This window comes from Chelmon rostratus, chromosome 8 (assembly GCF_017976325.1).
Source record: "Chelmon rostratus isolate fCheRos1 chromosome 8, fCheRos1.pri, whole genome shotgun sequence".
Taxonomy (NCBI): Eukaryota; Metazoa; Chordata; class Actinopteri; order Chaetodontiformes; family Chaetodontidae; genus Chelmon; species Chelmon rostratus.
The window spans coordinates 19,794,818-19,821,751 of record NC_055665.1 but is presented as its reverse complement, the minus strand read 5'-3'; the positions used below and the strand labels follow the sequence as shown (position 1 = coordinate 19,821,751).

The window sequence follows — 26,934 nt, the reverse complement described above, 5'->3', positions numbered from 1 at the left end:
TGACAGCAAAGAAGAGGGTTCTGTATTTACAGCTTCAATAGAGTTTCCAATTACAGCACTGTGAACTGTGCTGGTCCTAGCAGTAAATAATTACCCTTTGTCGCAGGTACTGCACAGCATGCAAAGATACTGGTAAAAGTCAATTACAATATGATGCAATTTTGAACAATTTTTTTGAGGAAACAGTCCTTAAAATGTGACCTTGTTAGAAGCTTAATCACACACACACACACACACGCACACACGAAAACTGTACCGAACTGGAATGATATCATGGTTGAAATAAAAAAAGGAGGCGAGCTTGTGCATTCAAAGAAAAGTGTTTTGTGGGGTGCTTATACAAAACAGCATACAAAGGAGAGACAGCTAGCATATCAAAACTGTTTTTGTCACATTTTATTGTGTTACTCATTAGTTTTTCTGGCCTATGATTTTCTGTTCCAACAATCAAAATATTCAAGGCAATGTCATTAAATTTGCAGGCCCCAAAGTAAGTAGACACAATAGTGCAGAAACATTGATGAAAAGAAGTCACTGCCAAAGCTGTTACTGCTACCTGCATTGAAACTGGCAAAAGCAACAACATATCTAGAGGTGTGTGCAATTGAAATATTAAGGAATTCTCTCTCAGACTCTGTGGCTATTATATCTCTGGATTGTTAGACTTGTGCTGGAAACACAGCTCCAGTCAGACACATATCTATCTGGTCTGTTTTTGGTTCCTTGTTTATGTTCACAAAAGTCACATTTAAAAGACAAGTGTGCAACCCTGGCCTTTCTCCCTGGTCGCACTGTTAGCTGCTGTGGCATGTACCAAACAAGCCCTCGAGCTTCCTTTTGCAACACAACTCTTTCTCAGTGCCACTCCGGCAGGAGTACAGCGGTTGGATGGGTCCGCAGTGCCATCTCCATGTGGGAGTTACATATTTTCAATGAATCACAATTTGATGTCAAGCTGGGTAGTCTGTAAAATTAGCCCTCTTTACCCCAAGTCTGGGGAGGTGGATCCATGGGGGAACTAATTATTGGCTGAGCAGAGCACAAAAGAACAGAAAAATCAGTGGCTGCTCTGTACATGCTCGCACAGTGGTCAATGGAGTGAATGCAGTTACACAATGACACTAAAAGGACTTGACCTGCAATGGTTACTGAAGAAATGGGACATGTGAAGACAGAATTAATTTGCCCAACTCTTTATGTTGCGTTGCCACATTGGCTGTGAAGACAGCTTGTACAGAGCATAAGAAAAAAAATGTGCTGCTATGGAAACATGTGATACACTGAGACAAAGATGGGAGAGAAAACAAATGCATTGTAACAGCAACATATACAGGTTAATGTGAATAATTAGGTCTAATGAGCAAAAGTCTGAGTTGTTTTCTGTTTTCTACAACCACCAGAATGTCTGAAATGAAGAAATGTTCTCATGACCACAAGTAAGGTGGATAAAATGCTGTACAAAAAGCTTAAGCCTGCCAAACTGAACCTCAGGCCCACGTTCAAAGTCTCAAAAGACTAAATCCTTTCTTAGATTGCACTGTTGTCATCTTGGCAAGAAATAGCAAGGGAATGAGGATGTCATGGGGTTAGTGTACATGAGAGTAAGACATCTTCTAAGGCTGTCAGTGACGGATTAAGAGGTGACAGTCTAGGCAGAGTTGGTCAAAATTCTGTAGTCCTAGACTTATTTCGGATTCAGACAGATCATGTCTCAAGTTGTCTGGCACAGGATGACGCAGAAATTATTTAAACACATGACTGCCAAAGAAACACTCAATAGAAAAGAATCTTACACATAATGTGGCTTGTCTGAAGCAATTGGGCCTGACATGAGCATTGCTTATTTATTTACATATAGGTATGAATCACATCTACATATAGATATGTAAATAAAGATTAGCTTTTTCACAGCATTTTCTTAGGACTCTTAGGAGTATCTTGTGTGTTCTGGTTTATTTAAAACCAAAGAAGCAGACAAAGAGATTTCCATCATCTGGCATTCACTGTCACCTGTTGCTTTGGCAACGGGAGCATCAGGTGAATGGTTGGAAAATGTCATTAACAAATAAACATCATGGGGCCTGCTGTTGCCTCAGACACAAGGAGCTTGTGACTTACATATCAGACACAAGTCTGCAGACTAAATAAGACCGCCATTTGAATTTCTATAAAGATGACATCTTACATGCTGGATCATGCAATAGTCTACATTTGGGAGGTAGGCTGGGCTCACTAGGGAACTTTTAATTTTAAGACAAAAAATGTACGGCAGTTTAAGGACATCACAGCCAAGATGAACAGCAACAAGAATATAAGTTTTAATACAAGGACAGGCACTGTAATGTTTGTGACAATTTAGCTAAATCCATCACTGCAACTATAATTGTAAAAAATAATTTAATTAATAAACCTTAAGTTTATTCCAGCTCACTAAAAAAACATTTGCTTATTCACTGGAGTATGGTGAGTACGGTGAGGTGAAATCAAATTCATACATAGTCCTGATATATTCAACTCACTTTTTTAAAGATGGTAGAGGATTTGCATGTAAGAGAGGGTTTAAGTATACTGTTTTACATCCAAAAAACAGAACAAGGGTACATTTAAGCACAACAGGATTTAAAGATGTTGTGCTAGAAACCTTAAAGGTCTACATATCTTACTGTATATCTACTGTATGCTGGAGTGAAAAGCAATGGTTTTACAAGTACAGAGAAGTGTTGAGGTTAAAATATACAATAACTTTATGCCAAAGAAATTCCAGGCCCACAGAAAAACAAAGCCATCCACTATGCAGTAGATAATGTAGTCCTATTTGTGGCCAATCAGTAACATTATTGGTTTTGACCTGTTAGAGGTCATACAAAATCAAATTATTTGCATGAAAATGCTTTGATGGATTTGATCAAAGCCTGTTCAAAAACAAAAATAACATTTGTTAAGTCTTCAACAGTGACACACCATGCAGTAATTATGACTTCCTTCAGGCACAAGTAAGATGGGAATCTTTATAAATGTGATCAAAGCTTATTCACAAAGAAATCGTACCGGCTAAATGAAACTTTGTGCAGCTCTACAAAAAGAAAATGAAAAGTGCTACAAGTGCGTGCACAGAGTATGAATCAGACAGAAACCAGTTCTGCTCTGTGTGGGACTCCACCAGGTCAACCAAAAATGTCACCGTGGGTCTAGAGACGGCAGGTGTCTGAACAGCTATGGCACCCCCGTTTATGGATAAAAGCACCACCAGTGGCAGCAGAACGACTGTGTGTGTCTGGGCACAGTGCGCCAATGATTGCCTGGACAGATGCAGCCTTTCCTTCCACCTGAACACACTACATCAGCCCTGAAGGGAGCTGTCAGACATTCCCGCCATCTGATTAGTGTGTCACCATCGTGGCATTCCATAGAGAGAGAGAGAGAGAGAGGGGAGAGTGAGATGGGAATGATGTCCCTCCATTTGTCTGACTCACTGTCTCTCTACCTCCATCTGTCTTTCTCTCTGTGTCGCACTAGCTCTTTCTGTCACACTAGTTCTCTCTCACTTTCTCTGTTTCTCATTGCATGAGGTGGCTCTTATTCATGGTTATTTTTCCTTTTCCTGTCTCGCTGGTTCACCGTTTGTGTCGCTTTGCCTCTTTGTATCTCTGTTTGTCTCTGCCCACCTCTCCTTGCTGCTACACTGCTCTTAACATGACACAAAGAGGTTGTGTCGCCTGAGAGAAAAAAAGAACAAAAACAGACAGAGGTGGGATGAGCCCCCAAGTGTGACTGATCTTACCTAGTAAGCGACAATTAAAGTGAACCACTTAACTTTAGCTTATTGTTAGAAACAGAGCACAAAAAAGGCCTGTTACTAAGGTGAATAATGGCCTTGCTGGCCGTCTCCTCGAAACAAAGAAAAAAAAAACAGCAGGGGATGATTAATAGACTTATTTTGCACTGACATGTCCTAACTCATTACAGCAGCCCCAGACACTGACATTTCGTTTTAATAACGGCAGCAATAAAGGTCAAATCATTCTATCAATTAATTCATCCTTGGCTCTTCTCTGTCTAATAAGAGTGAAGAAATGAAAAATATGTAATTTCTTGAATTGCAAAGGGAAATATTAAATAAAGAAAGTCCAGTGAGTGGTCAAAAAGTTAATATCCTACTCTCTGTGTGTCTGGTGTCCTACACAGTATCACATAGTCATCATCTACGGTATTGTGCATCTGCAAGTAATTTTCCTGATCAGAATAGGCAAGATGTCAAAAGCAGAATCAAAACTGGGATGAATATGAGCTATCATTTCAACTGAAAAAAAATAATTAGTTCTCAGGTATGAAGACAAAGGGGTAATTAATCCTGAAGTACTTGTCCACCATTTATACCACCTGCACTGTGGTTCGGTATAACTGGGTGAAGAGAAGAAGACAGACTAAGCATAGACTCAATTTAGGTCACCCAGGTTGGAGGTGACAAAGGCTGGAGCAGATAAATAAGGAAGCCCTGCGCAGCCATTAATCCCGCTTTCATATTACAAAAAAACTCATACTGCACTTAGTTGTTTGGAAGGTGATTTTAATCAAGTACAATAGTCATAATGAGTCACAAAGTCACCTGAGACTTCACCCCTCATGACTGCTGATTTACTTCGACTGAGGTTAGACATGGTGCCAAAATGGCTTACAAGTCCCATCATCTATTTCCATGCGTGCAATACTGTAGTGTTATTTGTTTCATTAATATCCTTCATCCTTTCACCATGACAACCATGCTACTTGGACTGGTAGAAGGCAATTGTGTACATACCAACAAAATGAGTTCTTTAGCATCTCATTTGATGCTAGCCAGTGGCATACATTTTATGCATTGCACTTGTGTTCAAGCAGACAATATAGACCTAACCACTTGACACTAGTGGCACCACTTGTTCCATGACTAGTGCTATTGAGACTACAGGATTTCATCACAGAAAGAGGGTAGCAATATATGAAACACACAGGTCGAGAGTCACAGATTTACATCCTACCACCTAAAACTATGTGCCACCTGAAGTGAGTGAGCAGGTTAAGAATGGTAAAATATGTACATTAAATGTCAGGTTAACATGAGTTAACCTCTCTGTTTTTCTCTCTGTATTTCTGTATTAATGTCTGCTCAAAAACTGAAGAAATCCCTGCTATGAATGGTGCACGCAATGGAACCTATGATGGCCACTCCACTATGAAATAAAAGCAAGGGTTGTACACTAAGTGTTTCATACCATCATCAGTTTGTACAGGACAATGTGCAGACACACCAGTAAAATAGTTACATTGTTGTTCACAATCAGAGCTACAACCTTAGCAACGTGCCTAATAATAACTTTAAATTTACACTGAGATTGATTTGAAGTCTAGGGACTTTGTTTAATTTGTTCACTGGGACTTGATTATGTTTGAATTTGACATCTGTGACTCAGACTTGAAAACATGAGTCTTGGCATGCTTCGGAAGCAAAGCTTTTCAAAGAGAGAGGGATCATTACTACTCACATCAAGTAATGATCCTTTTTGCACAACCTATGACTGCTTCAAAACAACATTAGAAAGTTATTGTCATGAGGATAAGACTGGAGGCAAATAGAAATCTCCCTTTAACCAGTGTTATGGTTGACAAAAATGAGCTAAAGAAAACTAAACCTACAGAATGACAAAACAGCTTTGTTAAGTGAAACAGAAATAAAAACAAGAGCTGGCAAGAAAGCACAAAAGACTGCTTCATTTTTCACTGCATGTCATTCTAAATGCATCTTAATGCTAACACTGTAATGTATTAAAAGTCAAACTTTTAATACATTAGGCTTTATGCTAAGTCTCAGTTTCACCAACTTTTTGTTATCTCGGCATGTACCTATTGGACAAGGAACCAGTCCAACAAAGGGTAAAAGTCTCACTCATTGGATGTGGTCCACTTTAATGCGCCCACCACAGCCTAACATCTACATTCTGTTTCTCTTAAGGTTTCTTTGTCCTTTACCTTGAAAGTCCCCATCCCTCTGATCAACAATTACTAGTTTTTAAGCTACAAACTAATGCTAGACAAAGAAAGGTTCAGAGTGAGCCTAACAACATATTTGTCATATCTTTCAGAATGTTTGAAAAGCATTGAAGGAATACATAAAAAATAACATCTAAAAGAAAATTTATGAATAATTTGCCAACCTGTCAGCCAAAAATCTCAGGAAAGAGTTTAATAATCCCTTAAAAAAAAAAAAAAACCCTGCACATATATCTGTACTTCCAAGTATTACATGCAAACTCCACAGAGAGGACAACTATCCAGATTCAAACTAATGAGTTCTTTACACACTTTCAACACAGCCACCCTGGAATTTATGGTAAACAGGAACATATATACTGTTGAGATGGAGTTTAGTCCCCCGGTGCTTAGTACTGAGTAAAGCAACAGCTTTTGCTTTGGTTGAAGTTACACCATGGGGACCATAAAAACTGAAAAATATCAGAATGTTAAATATTAAAATACAGTAGCAAATCCAAAATTCATCAGGATTGAAGTTTCAAATTGACTGTCACTTAAAGTACCTAGAAACACCCACTTTTTTACACTTTCTTTTACAGTCTGAAAATTTTTGAGTCACAGATTTAGTTCAATGTTTGGTTGAGAACTTTAAAGGAGGGATCCCTTAGTCACCAGCTGCTGCAAGAAAGCACAACTACAGCAACAGTAACAAATCCCGAACTAAGCCTTTGCCTACACTGCATTCAATTTGCACTTGTCATAGTAATTGTTTAATGACAGCACAAAAAGATCACCTTAATTAGGTCATTATTTGTGCAGGGCAACACTGGAATAAAAAGCTTTATTACCCCAACTCACCTCCTTTAGTCCACCATCCATTTCATATAATTTCAGCACAATAATGAGTGCTTCAACCAGCCATTCTCAGGCACGAGGGATTGTACGTAATGTAAGTGCAGCACCAAGTGAGAGGAATGGGGGCGACTTCACAGAGCAAAGAGAATACATAGATCAATGGGGAGACACACTAATCAGGTCCATCACTGGGATGTCGATTCTTTTTCATGTTAAAAATTCATTGTCGCTTTTGTCGTGTTCCCTTCTGAATTTCTGCCTTAATTAATTAATAGCATTAATAAAGACCTCTTTAATCTCTATCAAGGTTTCTATTTATAATTACCAGAGAAGAGGAAACTAAAAGCAGAAAAATGGCTGCCTGTCTTATTGTTCACCATCTTATTTATTCCATCTGAAGTAACACGAACAACACATCAACATACATTCAGAGAGTGTAAGGAAAACTAGGAAAAACAGAAAAATGAAACGACTTCAGGTGTTGCCATATGGAAAGCAGCATCTTTCAGAGCAAGTTGCTGGAAGAGACGATAGGAAAGTTTGTGCTGCATCTTTCATGACAAAGTTAAACTGAAGGTAAGAAAACAAAACGTGAAGACACTTGTTTTGGGGTTTTTTTTTTTCATTTCTCTCAGTGATTGTTGCTTTGGAGAGAACTAATTGTTTAAGAGCGGGCACTCTGCTAGCGTACATGTTGGGCCCTACAGGCACAGCAAAGACTCTGTCATGGAATTATCATTTTCTGGCACCACACAACATAGTCCTACATTGTGAGGAAATTCACCACTTGGAAAAAAAAAAAAAACAAAAGTGTGACTAAAACACAAAGAACAACGTTGCTATTTAGAGGTTTGGGTCGGATCAGGGAAAAACACATCAAAATTTGAGGCATTTTGCTTTTGTCTCATAGCCAGAATTAGTCGCGCTTTCCTCCTCCTCTCTGAAAGGCAGGATTAGTTTCATGTGAATTTAAGAAGTCTCAGCAAAATATCATCTCTGGTTTCGTGTTTTGCAAATTGTTAACCCTACACTGTATTTGACACAGCTAAACAGCAATGGCACTTAAAAGCTAATGGCTTGACAAGGGACCAACACTCAGGGTATATAATGATCAGTTTTTGTTGACAGTGTCAATTAAATCATATTTCTGTGCATTGAATGTATTTCTATTATTATCCCACCCTCATGTATGTAAATGGTAAGAACAAAAAATCTTTAGAAACACCTCTCAATATAATCAAAAGATCATAGTTCAACTTTATGTCAATTCAGCCATACGCACAGGGCACATAGAGGGTCAAAATGCTGTTTCTCTCAGACCCGGGTGCTGGCTACCACAAGTACTAAAGAAAAACACACAGATCAAGGACATAAACTGTAATGATAACAGTACAAGTATTAATAGAACTAATACAGCAAACAGAAAGACTTGCAAGTAATATGCCATGCACAGGATGAGTAATTTGCAGCAGTAGTGGTCTGTACAAAGTGGCTCATGGTAAGAGTAGGTGTGTGTGTGCATGTGTGTGTGCGTGTGTGCAAGTGTGTGTACAAAAAAGTTCTTATGGCTGGTGCGGTTGGACATGTAGAGGTTTGAATGGGTAAGTTAAAGTCCAGACTTTTTGGAGGCAGAGGGGAGAGAGTTCAGCATCCTGACAGCCTGATGTATAAAGCTGTTTCACAGTCTGGTGGAGCAGGCTCGGAGGCTCCAGTATCTTCTAACAGATGGCGGGAGACTGAAGGGGCTGTGTGAGGGATGGGTGGGGTCACTTGCAATGCTGGTGGCTTTGCGGGCAAGGTGGGTGTTGTAAATGTCCAGGAGGGAGGGGAGTGAGGCACCAGTTATCTCCCCAGCTGCATTTACTATGCGCTGCAGGGTCTTGAGGTTGGAGGCGGTGCAGCTACCAAACCACACACACAAGGTGGGTGTCGGGGCTCTTGGTCTCTTTAGCTTGCAGAGGAAGTAAAGATGCCGGGCTTTCATTGCCAGTGATGCAGTGTTATTTGTCCAGGACAGTTCCTTAGTGATGTGCGCACCCAGAAATTTGGTGCTGCTCAGTGGGGGGGTATCGGTGTGGGCTCCCCGGAAGTCACATTTAGGGAAAGATTCTAATCTTTGCACCACATGGCCAGTTGGTTCACCTCATTCGTGTAGGTCATTTTGTCATCATTTCTGATGAGGACCACCACAACTGAGTCTTCAGCAAATCTGACAAAGGGGTTGGAACTGTAAGATGGTTCACAGTCATGGCTCGGCAGGATGAAGAGCAGGGGGGTGAGCATGCATCCTTGGGGGTGTGTGGTGGTGCTCAATGTGCAATTGCCTATTCTTACTGAGTGCGGTCTCTCTGAGAGAAAGTCTAGTATCCAGTCAGGCTGAACAATTAACCACAATACTATCAAAATGGCAATATGGCCAAGTACAATATCCACATCACATGTGCTGCATTTTTTGTTAAAATATTTTTTGTTAAAATAAACATACCATTATAAATGAACCATTGTGGTGCTACAGAGATGGCCTGGCCTACAAATAATCTTCCCCAGACATGCGGGAAAATGCTTATCTGGCAAAGACCTTTTCAGAAAAAATTAAAAGCAAAAATGACCACCTAAAATTGCGACTCATCACAACCGATCACGAATACTTACTTATAATAATAATAATAATAATAATAATATACTTCAGGCCTTGTATCCAGTTACAGACTGAGGTGTTCAGGCCCAGCAGGTCATGTTTCCTTATCAGCTGCTGAGGGATGATGGTATTGAAGGCAGAACTAAACAACATTCTCACATGAGAGCCTTTTGTATACAGGTGGGTGAATGCTAAGTGGAGGGAAGAAGAGATTGCGTAATCAGTGGACCGGTTGGCACAATATGCAAACCAAAAGGGGTCCAGGGTAGGAGGAAGATGGATGTTAATTGGTGCATGACTAAAATGTATGTAATCCACTATGCCTTAAAGTAAGACTTCAATAACAAACAACTACAACTGCTACAAGTAGTACCAAAAATTATAAATTATTTCTGTGGTCCAACATTGATAAGGACAAGTCTTAAGAGGTAGACATGACTTAGTCTGCATCACAGCATCAACACAAACAATTACTATTTTGTGTCCTGCATACACCCATAAAAACTGTATTGCATTTTAAACATTACTCCAAAAACATCTAGATTATTTCATATTCATAGTTTCAAAGTTCCTACATCTCTGAAACATTTCAGTGTGTCATACCAAGTACAACTTCAGACAGAAACTTGCTAAAGTGTCATAGTCAATACGAGACACTTTGTATATTGCATATTTCTAATTTTGGACTCATGTTTCAATAGAGACTGCCTTGGTGTATGGATTTCATTGTACAGCTTCCTGGTTTCTATGTAGATGGCTAAGCTTGAACTTATACATACATATTGATTTTTCTACAGCCTGACTACAACATTAGCAGATAATTATCTTGCACACGACAATCATACATTCTCATCAAAACACTGACTCCACACAGCCATCTCCCTGACATCAGCTTAGTTGTGTTTTCTCTGCCTGCATAACATTGTAGGCTCTATCTGTGGCAGATGCTGGAACCGACATCTCTGTAAACAAACATTCCAGTGTACTGGAAGTGGAAAGCTGCATTGGAAAATAATGCATTCTTCATGCCTTTTACAATTCAAAGTCTTCATCATCTTGCACACTGCTGACCACAATATATTCAGCACAAACAGCATTGCACAGCTCACTACCACAGGGTTTTTCTCCATCATCGTTGACGACCAATACTATGGGGACAAAGCAGTGCTAAGATGCTGGAAAAACTAGTGAAACAGGAGATGATGAGTAGTGTGCTATTCATGTAAACACTTTCTGTATTTGCTTTCAACAATACAAGCCTTCCATTGAAGAGAACTGTGTTTGGCTTTTATCGTGTAATACCCACAGGATTTGTTCAGTGAGAGTCATTAGTAGTAACTTTGCGTAGATAAGATAACTGTAAACCAGATCAAAACTTGGTCTAAATCTACATTTAAAGATTGAAGTACAGCCTGCACATAATTCACATTGTTACTGAGCATCAAATCACAATGTTGGAGTGGGTCAATTTCCGAGCATGCCACCCCTACAGGTATGTTTAAACAGACACCACTTTTTTCAGACCAAAAAGTACTTAATTTTGGGTACTTGCTGATACTGAATAAGAGTACTTAATAATACTATTACAGTTCTAACATGCTCAGCACACACGCACAGGCTTTACCATCGATCGAATACAGTTGCGGTAGAGCGGGTTTTTCTGTGTCAGTGAAGCATCTCTTGACAGCCTCCTCTGTTTCTTTGGTCAAAAGTCTCTGAAGCATGGTCGCAGCTGGAAACACATCTGATGCCAAAGTATCAGAGGAACTCACTTTTTGGGATAACTCCTCAAATGGAGCCAGAAGAGAGTCTCTCCAGAAGAGTCCACTGATGAGCAGGGAGATCACCAGGGAGCTCATATTTGGACCCAAATATTCCCAGAACCCACTTCTGCTCAATGGCAGACTGTTGTACAGTTTATGTGATGTGGTGACAGCTGGGAATCTCATACCTCATCTCCAGCACACTGAGAAGATGATGAAATCCTATATTATCTACAACTGACAGCAGCTGGTCATCAAGAGCAATGTACACTGTCTGCTACTTTTGTCATCATCACTTAACCTGAAATATCTCCAAACTGCTGACATTGCTCATTTACTGCCTACCTTCTCAACCAAGGAGAGGTTATCGCCATGGTGCCTTAAAGTGGCATTGGAGTATTTTTAAGATTACAAGTACACGTTCATGAGACCAGTATCAGACCAGTACTGGTATTGGTGTCAGGCGGGGTGTTCGGAAACCCAGATCAAGCCCATGCTATAAACACCACGGTCTCAAGTCGTGGTTCTGCCTTCTGTGTCACGAGCCACAAATGTGTTGAATAGTGGACTGAGACAAAAACAGACTGGAAGGCGAGTCCTCTTCCCCACAGCATTCAGGCAGCCTCTCACTGCAGATTCAGACTTAAGATCTAACTAATGCTAATGTTTATTGAAGGGGATATGTGACCATACTCAGTCTACAGGTTACAGGATTTAAACATATCGTTAAAGTGCTGGAGCTCTGCTTTCACATCTGCATGTTAGTCAGTCCGTTGCACTGCCCTGTATAAATGAGCACATACTACATTTGTCCAGGAATGATCAACAGGTCAAAGCTTTAAGATAATGCATTACTTTTTATATTAATTTTTATGACAGTATTTGACTTAACTGTTACAATAATGATTATGGACAAGCAGCCACTGTTGAATGTTTAATTTTATTCTAAATAAATAACACAAATATTTTTTTCTTTGTTGTTCTTGCTGTCCCACAAATATACTATGACCCTAAAACCGAGGTACATAGTGAGCCGCAAATTTGTGTACAATTACACCCCTACTATCAGGACATCTCTAACAGCGAATTGGATCACCTGATACGAATCACCTGATACTTGCTGTTATATACTTAGAGGCAATCTCTTTTCTTTGTTTATCATTACAATTATTATCATTAGGGCTAAACAAAAAAAAAATGCCAAGACTGTACCATTTGTATAGCACAGATATGGAGCTGGACAGTCATATAAGCATCTCTGTAATCATTTTTAGGACAGTCTACTAGACTCTTACAGATGATATGATCAAACCATGTTATCATTTACATAAATCAAGTGTCCAAATTAATGATTCCATGCACCTGTAATTAAACAGAGTTAGACAGTGAGGTTTTTGTCTTAAATGTTTAGACTAAGGTAACACATACTGTAAAAGAGGCTCACTGCAATGAACACCAATCTCTATGTGATTTTGCTTTTTTTTGCCTATGAAATGTCAGAAAAATATTCCTATTAATACAGTGATATTGATTTTAAATACCACCCAGCCCTACTGTGTTACATTCCAATATTTAAACACTCCAAATGGATCTCTTATAATATTCTTCCATCTACCTAAATTAATTCTAGATCCAATAAGGTAATGTGGGGTGAAGTCTTTTGATGTTTAATAAAGATATTAATAGCGTCTTGGTGTACAGACTTCAGTCTTTAGTTGCATGCCTCACATGCTTTGAGAGTGGGTCAGTTTTGCGTAGTGAACTGGTTTGGTGAATAGCTGTTAGGGCTGACAGCACACACACAACAATGCCCTTTTCCTGTGTCACTGCTATGGATTATAAGGGAGACTGCTCAGTGATAATAACAAAGTTTAAAACTGACATAATGGCACAAAACAAGCTAACAGACAGCCACTCTTACAGTATTCTCAAAAACATCATCAAGAATAAACAGGGTCAACACTACCACAGACATTCACTAATCAGTCTTTTCTGTAGAAACAGTGACAAGGTGATCCACTAAGAACCTGCTTTAACCCTCCCAAACCTCCCTCTATCCAAACAGCATTACAATTGCACATGGAGCCAGGGAAAAGCGAGCACTGGTGCAATCATGTCACAATGAAATGAAACTAATTAAGTTTCTTCAATTGCCGTTGTAAACAAAGAAGAAGAAACGCAAACATCACGGAGGAGTTGAAGTTGACACAAAGGTAGAAAGATTTCCTTTAAGAAAAAAGGCAAAATACAACGCTGTGATGGATAAACTATCAAGGTTCAATTAGAAAGGAACTGGAAAGAACAAGCATGAGAGACAAAGTTATATCTCGAGACATGGTAAAACTACACTTAAAAGAAATAGGATTTAATTTGGATATCCTCAAAAGCATAACTAGAACAGATAGTACACTTGATTGATACGTTGATAAATTAATGTGGAAAAGCAAACATCCAAAAATCAAGCTTTCAACTGTAGAGTTAGGACTGACCCTTCCAAATTATATCATCAGTCTTTCCAGTTACACCCATTCAGGACATGGTTTAAAGACTCTCCTTCTGCTGCTTAGAAAGCCATTAAGGATATGTTGGTGTATCAATATAATGGAGAATGGAAAGAAAGATGTTTCATTTTCTGGTATAACCAAAAAAATCAGTGCGAGTCACATTTTGGTCTTACTATTCTAAACATGATCAGTCACTCCAATCATTGAAAAATGTCTAGGTGGTAACTGGAAATGGCACCAAAACACCCCCTTGTGGCCGTATTGAAATATTGTGTGTGTGTGTGTGTGTGTGAGTGTGTATACACATACATATACAGTATAATATTGACTATTAAATCATTTTTATATTTTCTCCCAAACCACACCAGGTTACAGGACCTTCTCTCACTCAAACGGCTCTCCAAATAAAGTTCCAGGTTTACTGGACAGAACTTCTTTGTACAAATAAATCCCACTGAAAATGAATAGCAGTATATCCCACTTCATCCAACATGTTTTAATTTCCTAAAAATAAACAGGTGCAACAGATCTACATGACAACACACTTTGTCATTAACTCAAGTGATGACCCAGTCTCTGCTGTGGTCTGTGTGTGTGAGTGGACGGGCGAACCCCACACAGACAGGTAGCAGAGGAGAGGAGAGAAAACTCTCAGAAAGCATGACCGTAAATGACAGCAAAACACAGTCAAGACTCACACTGAGCTGAAATGAAATGAGCGTACAGAAATTTGGTAGATAGCATAAATAAAGTATTTTGTTTCTTTCTCTCGGGGGGCTAGCAGCCCTGTTGGGGAGACCAGCTGCATGTACATTTTTACCACCACAGAATCAGATATAGCCTATCTGACACTAATCAGGTGGTCACCGGTCATGGCCATTCATGCCTAAAACCAGCCGATTCCAGTCGCTGGCTGATCGATCCTTGCATCTCTAGTTAATATCGGGGATATATTCAACTCAGGGGGGCCGTTTTCAAAAAGTGTGCCTCCTTCTTGACCAAGCACAGATAAGCCTTTTTTTTTTTTTAACCTTCAATTACAGACAGCACTTTGTACCTGTGGAGTTCCATGGGATACAAAACTGCATCCGGTTGGAAGCTGGGTAGCCACACCACCCGCCAGAGGACTGGTGTCAGAACAGTGCACGGCCTGGGCAAACAAAGCCAAGGCAAACAACACCAAATGTGAAGGGGGGGGCGTTGCTTCTATAATGACCGATCTACTAAGGATATAGACAATATATTTGTATTTACAGTATGAACCACAAGTAAACTGATGGTGCAACCACTTCTGAGTGCATGGCTATTTCTGTAAAGGAAAACATGGCGCTCAGCTTTTTTACATTTAAGCTAACGTAGGTTAGCCGTTACCTAGCTTTCGGCTAGCAAACTTTACCTACTGTACTTTATGAGCTAGCTGACGTTACAGTGAACAAATTAGCTAATAATTCAAACGATGGACACCAGGATAAAATGGCAAAAATGAAACAAGCCACTTACAAAAGTTACTGATACAGGTCACGGTGAAGCCCGGCCTCCACCCCCTCCTCTACGCAGGTGCCCTGATGGCTTCCTGACGGCTGTTTGACTTCCAGCGTGTGAGATTTATGCTGCATTCAGGAATAATTGGTAATTTGACTTTCAATGTTTAACGTAATTTTGGAAATTCAAGGATAAGATTCCTTCGTTATGAGGGGGTTGTCTCTTTTGCCATCTCTTCTTGACACACTAAACTATAAGCATCCTTATTATACATTTTGAGCCTGATGCTAATTGTGCTTGAAGAACACCTATACTGTTACCCGCATTAAAGATGATCCGTTTTACCAAATTTATATTAAGGTTTGACAGTGTCACTCAATTTTAGCGTAATTATTGGACTTTCTGGCTTTGTGGTAACAGCAGTTATACTTAACAACCAATATTATTTAATATTATGGCATAAGAAGCCATATGAAGCAATATCAGCAGCATGTGTGATCCCGTTTCATGTCTGCCATAACTTGATGACGTGCCATTATACTGACATTAAACTCAAATTACAGGCATTAAAATGATGCCGTCTGTTTATAACACAGGGTTTTATCCATTGTTTGTGTTAAGGCCACACTTAAACATGTTTCTGCGGGGTACAATACGGATGTGAAGTCATAGCAACATCAGGATTTGCTCCATAATTGCTCATGGGCATAAGGCTTTAAATTTTGAAGCTGTTTTTTTACCCGTAGCCTATTTGCAGCATGAGTTAGGCTATATACGTGAGATCAAGTGATGTGTAGTCAACCAGCATGGTGACAAAGCTCTCACAAGCCTGACCTTGACAACTGTATTATGTAACATAATCTTTTAAGCATCTAAAGTGATTCATCTGCTGAAGTATCAACAATGATTCAGCTCTTGAATTATTCCCCTTCATCGGCATTCTTTGCTATACATCCACCACTGTAATCACTCGTGACCACAGCCCTCTTCCACTGAGATTGAGCCACATAAATGGACCCGGAATCCCGTTTTGGCATTTGGTCTTTTTGAGTGTTTCACAGAGGAAAGCTGGACCCCAATCTCACCTCTGATGGAGCAAGCTTGTGAATAAAAGTGGATAATCAATCACCAAGATGTGCCTTTTAAAAAAAAAAGAGGGAAGCTTTTGACAGGTTTAAAAGCTGATGTGTGTATCCTCACTCCTCTATCAGCTCAGACCAGAGATAATCTTCTGATAACACACAGCACACTTATCTAAAAAGAGTGGGTTTATTTTGAGCAATTTGGTTTGACAAAGAAAATGTGAAACCTTTGAGGCTTTTTACTCTGAACTCCAAACACAAAAAGATTCTTTAAAGTGGGTTTCATTTAGGAAATAGGACATCCTAAGAATGCTGCGATCCAGATTCTGTCTGACCCAAATGTAATATGTGTCATTTTATGGCCAAAACAACAACCATTTTCCTCAGGCAAGTCAATGATGATTGTCATATTGTTCACGATTACACCAGATAGCAAAGTTTGATTGAAGTCATGTGATAGTGTGTTGAATAAAAGACATTTTAATGATCTATTTGTCAAAAATCTTTGAGCATTGTATGTCCCATAAAAACTGTCAGTAGCGGTGTACTGATATAGCGTGTACCATGTGTTAAGGCCCTGCTGCAGACCTATGCTGCCTGTCATCCCCTCTCTCTGCCCTGCCTTTCCTCTCTCTTCAGCTGTCACTGGCAAATAAAAATAAAGCAAAATAATGCCACAACAAAGATATCAGAGGTGTACACTGAATGCAAAAATGTATTTAAACCTCAGCCTTCTGTATTTCTGTATGAGCGGCTTGTATGGAGCAGAGTCTTATGTCCATCCCTTATGATAGCTTATGGCTGGGTTCAGAACAATGAGCCTCCACGTCAAAAATCATGGACTGTCATCTCACCCTGAGCATTGATTTTTCTCTATTAAATTCAATTATTGAAACACACGATCAGACACGGTCAAACTAAAACACACGGAGAGCCAAATAATTCTATTAGAGACAGACAGTGAGGAGAAGGAGAATCAAAATGAAACATGAATAAATCTTGCCATGCCAGTCAAACCTCGGGCTTTCGTGAGAATGCAAAAAGCACACGGAGTAAACAGTTGTTTGCCCGCTCAGTGCCTAAAGTAAACAAGGACATATCTTTGTGTTTGATTTTCATGTTTTTCTCTACCTCTGACTCCTCCAGCGAAGCATTTGAATAAAGCATGGTGGTTACTGAGCTGACCCATGCATCACTGAAGCCAACACAGCATGCTCATTCAGAAATAAATGGTGGGGAGTCTGTTTAGAGCTTTCGGGTTGATGGGTTTCTTTGGAATCCAAATGCATTTACAACACACTATTTAAAGTGTGTTTGATGAAAATAATAGCTTTCTATTCCTTTTTTTGTACTGTATTGTGTGCTTGAACAGAATCCACACTGTTCTCATCTTCCACACTTTTGTGAACGCCTTTCTATTCTGCACATAACAATGTCAGAAAGGAGCGGACACTCTACAATCCACACACACTACTGCTGACATGCCTGACACCTCCCTGACATGAATAAGCTGTCTTTGTCATGTGTACATTAAAGATGATCTTTTCCATCGGAGGTTCACTGAAGGCTTTCTTCCCTCTTACTGTCCATCCCTGCCTGCTAGCCTTCAAACACAACCTTCAAGGTGCATGGCCTCAGGGCCGCTTCCTTACCTTGTCCTGAAGTTGGCCGGGTGTGGTTGCCCGTCATACAAAGATAAAAAGTCATATTCCTCCTCCACAGCGAAAGATTGAAAAACTATATGAATCCTGTTCCCCTCTTCGGCAACAATCACCCAGGTACAGTTTGCTCCATTTGGATATCCGTATGGAAACCCGGGGCTTTCTATCGTCCCATTCCTCCCTTTTAAAGTGCCTCCGCAAGTATGGATAAAACCTGGAAAGAAACAAAACACCCAGTCATTATCAACCGCACATGGAACAAAAGAGGTAAATTGTAGTGATCCTTATGGAAAATGTGTTTAATTTTGCCTGGTGCACACATTCAAGCAGCAATAAATCAATTGAATGGCTTTAGAATTTTTAAATAGGCCTGAACAGATGACATTCGAGCAACGTCTTTATTGCCACAACTGTATGCACCCTGTAAAGTTCAGGTGCAATACTTCTTGAACCGAGAACAAGTTGTTTGGAAAATCCACATTGTTTTCAGATTGCTGAAGCTGTGAGGCAAATCTAGCAGCCAGCTGGATAAGAGCCAGGTTTTGTGTTTCCATTTATGTTTTCAGATCCGCTTCAAATTAAAAAAAATAATAGGCTGCAACACCTACTGCTGTAATCATAGCTTCAGTGATGTTTTTCAGTGTTTCATCGAGCAAAAAGCTTGCAATGTATCATTACTGCCCACTTCTTTCCAGAGGGTTAGAAAGCCCAGGAGACGAGCAACAAGCAAGGTCTTCAAATTTGGTGCCACAAGTGCCCTGAACGCTCTGTTTCACAGCCCACAGCAGATACATCTTAACACCTTGTTGCATTGTGTAGCTGAAAATCAATACCTTTTACATATTAGGTTAAGGATTATACTATCATTGTCGAACTACAGTAATGTGATTGCTTGGCTTGCCTTTGTGGTGTTCATGTAAATAAGGGAATGTGCCACAGCGAAGCACCGCAAACACATATACAAACCTAATCTGTGTCACTCATACACGCACACATTGCACATACAGTGCTCATTTACAGTACAGTATACTCCCACACTTACACAAACAATGTAGGAACATGCTCCCATACGCACTGTGTCACAGAACAGAGAAAGAGGGCCATTTCATCTGAGGTTATCTTGCATGTTGTCTAATGAAATGCACACTTAATTAAGATGCATGGTTTACCCCCCACAATTTACTCCTAGTAATTAGCTTTTCACACTCAGTAGGTAAAGATGTTTTGCATAGTGCTGGCCATACACACGCACTGCAGTATGGGAAAAAAGCAAAGCACTTGGCAGCTAAGCAACTCAAATGGCCTCTAACCAGACAAACAGTAGTCATTTTTCCCAATAAAATGCACGCCTTCTTATAAACGGATGCGAGCACAACAGCGAAAATGTTAAACTCTCAGACAAACTGACAATTAATTTCTCTCTTGTCAAGCTGTTTCATTATTTTTGGACAAAGCCTGGCAGCTGTTTATATTTCACAAAAATTAAAAAAACAAAAAAGCAACAACTCTGGTGTCACAAATGCGATAATCATCGGGAACGTCTCTTGACAATCTTTACATCTTGCAACACCTTGAGGATATTAAACACACAGGGGTCCTGACCCAGTCCCTGACGGTTCACTTTATCTCCACCTATTGTCCAGATAACTGACCTGCCTCTGAGACCAATTCACTCCTCCTGTATCCACTGATCAAGTGGCCTGACCTATTCATAGATACAGTTATAGATACAGTATACATCATGCCCGTACAGGTTTATGAAGCTGTACCTGGTGATGAGACGCCACTCTAAATGGATTGAGTAAGAATTCCTGCCAATGTTTGTCGCATGTCTAAGTTGCAATTATTTCCACCACCATTGAGCGTACAGGGTAATTTGCAGCAATGATGCGCCACCTACAGGGTCAACATGATCCAACCTGTGACACAGTGCATTATTGATGCGTTCAAGCACTCTTGGAAATATGGTAATTACCACGACAGACATCTTCACTGATCCAACAAATCCGTGAGAATGACTGTAAAAGTATGGATTTTTGATGACAAGTGAGTAATTGCAATGTGACCATGTGTTTGGCCAACAACTGTGATATTAGTTACTGATCTATGCGTAGTGTTTTGTTGCATGTTTCTATTTTCACTGATCATTCACTTAAAGTTGTCACACATTCTTGAATTTAATGAACTGAAATCCAGCCCTCCTGTTAGATGCCTGATCCGCATTGCTTTCATTTTTAAAAAGCTGCCACCAAAAGAGCTACCACCATATTTGCTGTGCAGCTACATTTCGCTTCTGTTTCAAACGAGAAATAATAAATGATTTGACTGGGAGTATGTAGCACTTGAAGACAAGACGGGATGATCCTCACCATCTTGAATATTCAAACTTGCCTTGAAAAAGAATTTTGATTACAGAAGCAGAGCCCACCTGCAGTCGCTGTTTTAGTTACAGTTTAGGCTTCATTCACTTCAGTAAAAGCCGGAGGAGCAGATAATGCACAACAGCACACCATCTGAAAACAGATGTTTGGCTTCAGTGTACTGTTCACCTTGGAAAGTCACCCCTTCCATTTTATGAGCATAGTTATGGATACATTTTTTGTAAATGTAATTTTACCAACCATGGCCGTGCTAAATATCAAACAGTAATGTGAGCAACAAAAATATATTCTGAAAATTTTTACACGATTAATGTAAAACACTAGAAATTTAAAGGAACCGTATAACATGCAACATTTAAGCTTCTTTTTGTTTAAAGGTTCATGAAGTTCACATTACGAGGAGTGATCCTCAGCGGTATAGTGTCTTCTTTGTCTCCTGAGGGAGCTTTCCAAAGTGTGAAAATAAAAACCTGATGTCTCTTTAACTGTACGTTTGTGTTACTAACCTGAGGAGGGCAGGGCGGGTCTTGTGACAGATGCTATTCAGTTGCATTATGGGAACTGTAGGGTCCTGTGTTTTGGAGCTTGACCCATACAGGCGACCACACAAGATCTCTTTGCTCCACGTTGCTATGATTTTGACCATTCCTTTTAAAAATCTGTCGCTTGTAAGTCCCGTAGTTTTTAGGAAATACTAGGCAATACTAAAGCTCTGGAATACCCCTTTAAACGTTTCTTTAATTTGATGCCTGAGTCGGACTGTTGAAACAGCCGAGTGAAAAAAGGCATGAGACCAAAGACATGCAGTTTTAATCACTGCTACATAACCATGAGTGCAGGTAAAGTGAATTAGACTTGAGTTGTGGTGAGGTTACCACATAGTTTTGTAACTGCAGTTTACCACCGTAGGATAACATAAACCCGAAGCAACCCACATCATTTTAGAATGAGGGTCTTCTGTCACCCAGAGTCTATAACTACAGCAAGGACAGGAGCTCGATTAGTTCCTGAAATATTTCAAGCTCTGTCAAGCATTGGATGAGTGCTGTTGCGAACTATTCACAGTAATGCTCTTTGTGTGAGCTGCTTAGCATTGGTGGTGTGGCTGATTGTTCTGATGTCCTGAAGATGACGGAACAGATGCTCATTGCCAAAATATCTATTTCTGTCTTCCTGCATCCTCGTCTCCTTCATCAGATCTATGTATTCCTTTCATCCTTCATTATCCCTGCATCTCGCTCGCCTCTTCCTTTCTCAGCCTCTCCTCGTCTCGCTCACCTTTTCCATTCCCGGCCTCTCTGGCCAATTGCTCCCTTCCTTTCTTTATCCCTCTCTCCCTTCCTGCTCTGAATGTCTGCCTCTCATTTTCCCAGCTGTCCCTCACCTCACCACACTATCTATTGCCCTCCTTGTTTTTCCATTTTTTTCTATAAGCTACCCATTATGAATTAGAATCCCCCCTTTCAATGCTCTGAATCATAGGAGCTTGTAATATGTTAAGCACTGTCATCTCCATAAATGCAGTATCTATAAAAAGGACACTGTAAACATTCATCTTGTTATTTCAACAACAACATGTACTTCCTTGTACAGAAGAGATGACATCAACTCCATTTAACACTTAGACCTGCAATAAGTCTTCTTAGAATTCCACTTTCACTGCTTAGTAGCCTGCTCTGACCTCCATCATCACTTCAATTGTAAAACGCACTCCCCGGGGTTTTCTACGACCCCATGTTAGTGCCACGCTGCCACGCCAACCATAAATTGTGATGAGAAACCAAATTAACAACATGCTGTGATTGCACAGTGGGGAAACGCGGTTCAGAAATATGAATTAGTATCATAACGCACAAGTCTGGCATAAACAGGGGCTTCAGCAGGCAGCCAGGCTGGATGACAGACAGCACAAGAATGGTCCCAGCTGTTCCTGAAATAGTTACATTTACCCCTGCTCTTTTGGATATAGACACAAATACCACCTTTTCACCGCAGCACACCTCTGATGCTTCTACCTGATTGTTATACTTTGTGAGCAAAACACAGACAGGAAAATGGCAGTTGTCTCCCACTCTGATGAGATTTCCGAAGTCGTTTGTCTCTTTGTCAGTCAGAATCGTGTGAGCGTGTTCGAGCACATGCATATGTATATGTGTCGTTGGCCTCGCCGAGCTTCTTCCCAACGCAAAGGGCAAAACAAGACGCCTGCGTGTGATTCTGTCTTCTTTGCCCTGTGATTACAGAGATTTTGGGCAGAATGAAGCAGTTAATGAACCACAGTGCTGTAGCCTGTGTGGATGGGAAATAAAATTGATTTTGTAGACTAAATATATTATGCATCATAGCAGGTAGCCTTTTATAGAATTTGTTGCAGGCTAAATTGGGTATTTAATGTTCACTTTAAGCATGAAAGAAAATGAGAGACGTAATTTTGGCTTTCTAGAACATGGAGTGTTAAACTGCCAATAGGTTGTCCTCCACCGTTAATGCAGATTTATAGTTGTGCCATAAAGACAAATGATTATGTGCAGCAGGGAGAAGGGGGGGTCATTTACAGCCATCCAAATTATTCTGAGTGACAAACAGGTCATTGAATAACAGATGTTTGCTGATGGGTATGAGAGATATCTCATTCCAGCTGACTATTTTTGAACAAACCATCTTTAAACAGGCTTGGAAGGTAAAAAAGAGCCACTTGACCTGCTCCCTTCATGCGGTTGCTTCAGGATCCCAAAGGACAGATTTAACTGCTAGACAAACTTCTTTCCCCCCCAGCCAGTGAAACTGTTGAATCCTGATCAAAGATATAGTTTGGTAACTTTATTGTGCTCCATTTGCTTATTGTCCTTAAAGTGTATTGAATTTATCTGCCATCTATTGTGCTGCATTTGTCTTTTATCGGCTGTCTATTGTCCACAGTGTATGTGGCAGCCTGCGTGTCTAAAACAATTTTTCCAATGAGATGATAAAGTTGATCTAATCTAACAAAGTCCTATGGCTTAGAGCAATCAGAGCAACAGTGAAATGACAAGTTTTTGTGCCTTCATTAATATTATTCAATGTACTGGCAATTGGAGAAGTGTTGCAGTGCCCTCCTTTGGCACCATTCAGTGTCAACTTCATGCACAAATGGAGCAACACATATTTCTAAAGTGGCATTTAGGTTGTGGAACTAAAGATTTCAAAAATTCTTTGGATAGGAGATCAGTTACTTGTTAACAGTGACCATCTGGGAGACAACACCATTATGTATCAAAGAGTGTTTGTTCTTGGATTCTTCATAAGAAACATCACTGTGATGTGTGGACAAACCAAACAGCAGGAGGTCATCAGCTGCAGGGCTCTCTGTAAGGACATTTGGCTGCAGCTGTACGACACTGTGAAGGCACCACACTTTGAAAAGTCTACTGTGTCAGAAGAAAGGATCCGTCCATTGCAAACTTTATCATTACATAGGTAGATCACCTTAGGTAGTGCTTGATCAGACACACCTGGATATATCACTTTGTAATAACACCTGAGTGCTGCGGCCATTGTAGCCAGTGTGTGCCTGAACAAAGAAAGCAGAGGTGGACTTGTTCCTTCCATCTCTGAGCGCAGTGCACTCAGGAGATGTTAATATTTCAAGGCCAATTACACTTTTTATCTTTAAAGTTTTTCACTGAGTGCTTTCCTACCTCACAGTGGTATAATTCATTAAGTTATTGTCTATTATTACTGCTGTGTTCAAGCTTATTTTACAATTCTTTATTACTTTTTAACAAGTGGCTGCTATTTAAACAGCAAATACACCTGTCATGTTTTTAAAGATAATAGTATTATAAATGTAGAAACATGAGCTGAGCCGCAAAGTCCGCCCCAGAAATCTTGAACGTTAACTTAGTCTTGTAATATGTGACTTGTTAGGCACAAAGAGTGTGTGTAAGTAGAAATACAGAACATAATATTCCCTTTACACCATTTTTTTGGGTCACATAGATATATTTGCTGCAAAATACTCAGAATATATAGGAGCATATAAGTGCTTCTCTATAAATATACTCTACATCTAATTAATAGTCACTGTATAAAGATTGTCAGCATATCAACTATGACCAATTTGCACAAAAAAATTTTATGTACTCATGCAGTGTATAAATATTCAAAACAATGTAGTCAAAATTATTGCTGATTATTATGATTACACAAATTACTAAATAATACTGAAATGCACAATTTCAGACTTTTAGAAAGAAATGAGGCTCGCTTTGAACACCGCTTGGATCACCAGTGATCTATGCATGAGAATGCGTTTTGCCTTCACCCTTCATACATCACAGTAGCTTTCATCAAACAAATCCTAAGCCCAATATCCACAAGCCTACTGAGCTGTTCGCTTTCAACTCCTCTTCTTGACTTATTTTTGGCATGTATTATTTTCTCCCTCTGCTTGATACTCCATTTCCTCACGATTGACTGTAGTGTATGCTTAGTCAAGGACACCTCTTCTTCCGCATGACATTTCATCATTGTTCACGATGATGGCCTATCACAAACGGATGGGGAGGCGACAGCACCACTCCCAGCAATCAAAGTTTGAGTACAAAAAAACCTGCATTGATTTGCACCCGACCTTAAAGGTGAGTCAGCCAATATAGAGATATCCATCAGCGGGGGCCTGGTTACAGAGCACTGACTGGAGAGATAGAACCCTTACCAAGCAAGACAAAGGTCAACAGACACCCTGAAAAGCTATATTCACTGCAAAGTATCTACACCCCTTAAAAAACATACAAAGAGAAACATATATAGACACTCCCTTGCAGTGCTGCGTATTGGATTTTATAAAGTGCAGAAAAAGAAAAGGAAATTATAGATTATGCTGAGCATTGAACATAACCATTGATCAGAGGAAATGTGCAAGGTAGAGAAAATTAAATTTTCTTTTGTTGCTTTTCTTCAGATCATGAATCTTCACTTCTGCGCCATATCAAATCAGAGCCACTGCAGCACTTAGGATTTATATTTAGTGGTAATTTTGTTTATATAAATCCAAGCACTTTTCTCTTAGATCTTAGATCAGGCTGTGCTCTGAGTCTCAGACATGAAATGTGAAGGGAAGAGAAAACATTTTTTCATCAGCACAACCAGGAATACAACAATGACGAGTGCTAGGGCCCGGACAGCAACCTTAGTAGACAGAAATCTTAAAATTGATGTCCCCAAAGAGAAGGATTGTATCTGCATGGCTGTGCTGCGCCTTCACAATTCATACTGATAGAATGTGGATAATCGCAGCCCCTCACCATGCTTGTCTGCATGCTTGATGAAAGGGAAATGGCTCCATACAACAGAAACAGCAAAGAGGCTTTCTAGAGAATGACTATTACCTCATGAGTGTGTCACTGCAATTTGGAAAAGGGCTCTGAAATATTCCATTCGTTGGTTTTAAATTGCCAACCACTGAGGTGAAAAATACTAAAATCAAATACACTGGCACACTGAAACACAGCTGGCACGTGCACAAACACATACACCAAACACACACCATTGCACAAGGAAATAACAGACGTTGTGTGTCTGCGTAGCCATGTGTAATGACTGTTTCCCAACGTCTGCGTGCTGCTGGTGCTTTAGCTACTCCCCAGCAGATACAGTATTTCATGACTAGACACCAATACCTCCTCAAAATGCTACTGAGCCATATTGCACCTGATGCCAGGCCACCACTGTGAGAGCTGCTGTACAACAGAACACTGTGAGCCAACAACACATCTAATAGGATGCCTGTCTCTCTAGCCTCCAATTTCCAAACAAGCAATAACACTTCACTTTCCCAGAAAAGGGAAAAAGAAAGAAGCACAGAACAAGAATCTGTCTTTTTCTATCTAAAGACGACCGCAGAGGCTGAACAATGCTCGACTGTTTTTCACTTTCCAGGTAAGCATCTTCTTCCAGTTATCACATTCTCCAGAAATGGTTAGACCAGTTCTATACATGCCAACCTGCTCCATCTAAGGGAAGAAAAGTAATGGTTGCAGCAGTTTAGACCTACACATAAACATGTTGATCTCACTACCTACAGGCAAAGAAAGTATTAGTTGCTGCAATTTTGTACCAACTGGAGGCAATGAATGTTGCAGCTGCTGTTTTTATTTTCTTTGCATTTGCATGTTTTGCGGGTTTCCCATCATGCATTTGTGACCTGGTCTCTTAGACATTACAAGAAAAGTTGAATAATGCTGTAGTCTCCAAGAGTGGATAGTGCATTTTATGATTGCCTATTATTGCAGAAAATAAATGAAATACTTTGTCAGCAAACAAACGTTCAGTATCAACAGTTGCCAGGTATGTTAATTAAACGCTTTCCTCATTATTCTAATTCAAAACATAGCTCAGTCAGCATTATTTTTCCTCCAAAATGTATTTGCTGTTGCAAGTTAATTGTATATAAACAGGAGGCTGGGATGACATTACTGTGTCCCACTAACCAGCAGCAGTTATTAAATAATCAAATAGGAATACAATTAAGTTTGAGGCTGAAAAACACTGAAAGGTTTTCTGAATGAATTTCATCATT

At 39.9% G+C, this 26,934-nt stretch overlaps 1 protein-coding gene across 1 annotated transcript in view; it reads right to left on the bottom strand.

The window, feature by feature from the left end:
* The window catches only part of csmd1a (CUB and Sushi multiple domains 1a), a 70,510-nt gene that overhangs the window by 24,169 nt on the left and 19,407 nt on the right, over positions 1 to 26,934 (bottom strand). The window contains exon 2 of the mRNA XM_041942376.1: positions 17,986 to 18,208. Within this exon, the coding sequence (XP_041798310.1) occupies positions 17,986 to 18,208 (223 nt within the window). The remainder of the gene's footprint in view (positions 1 to 17,985; positions 18,209 to 26,934) is intronic.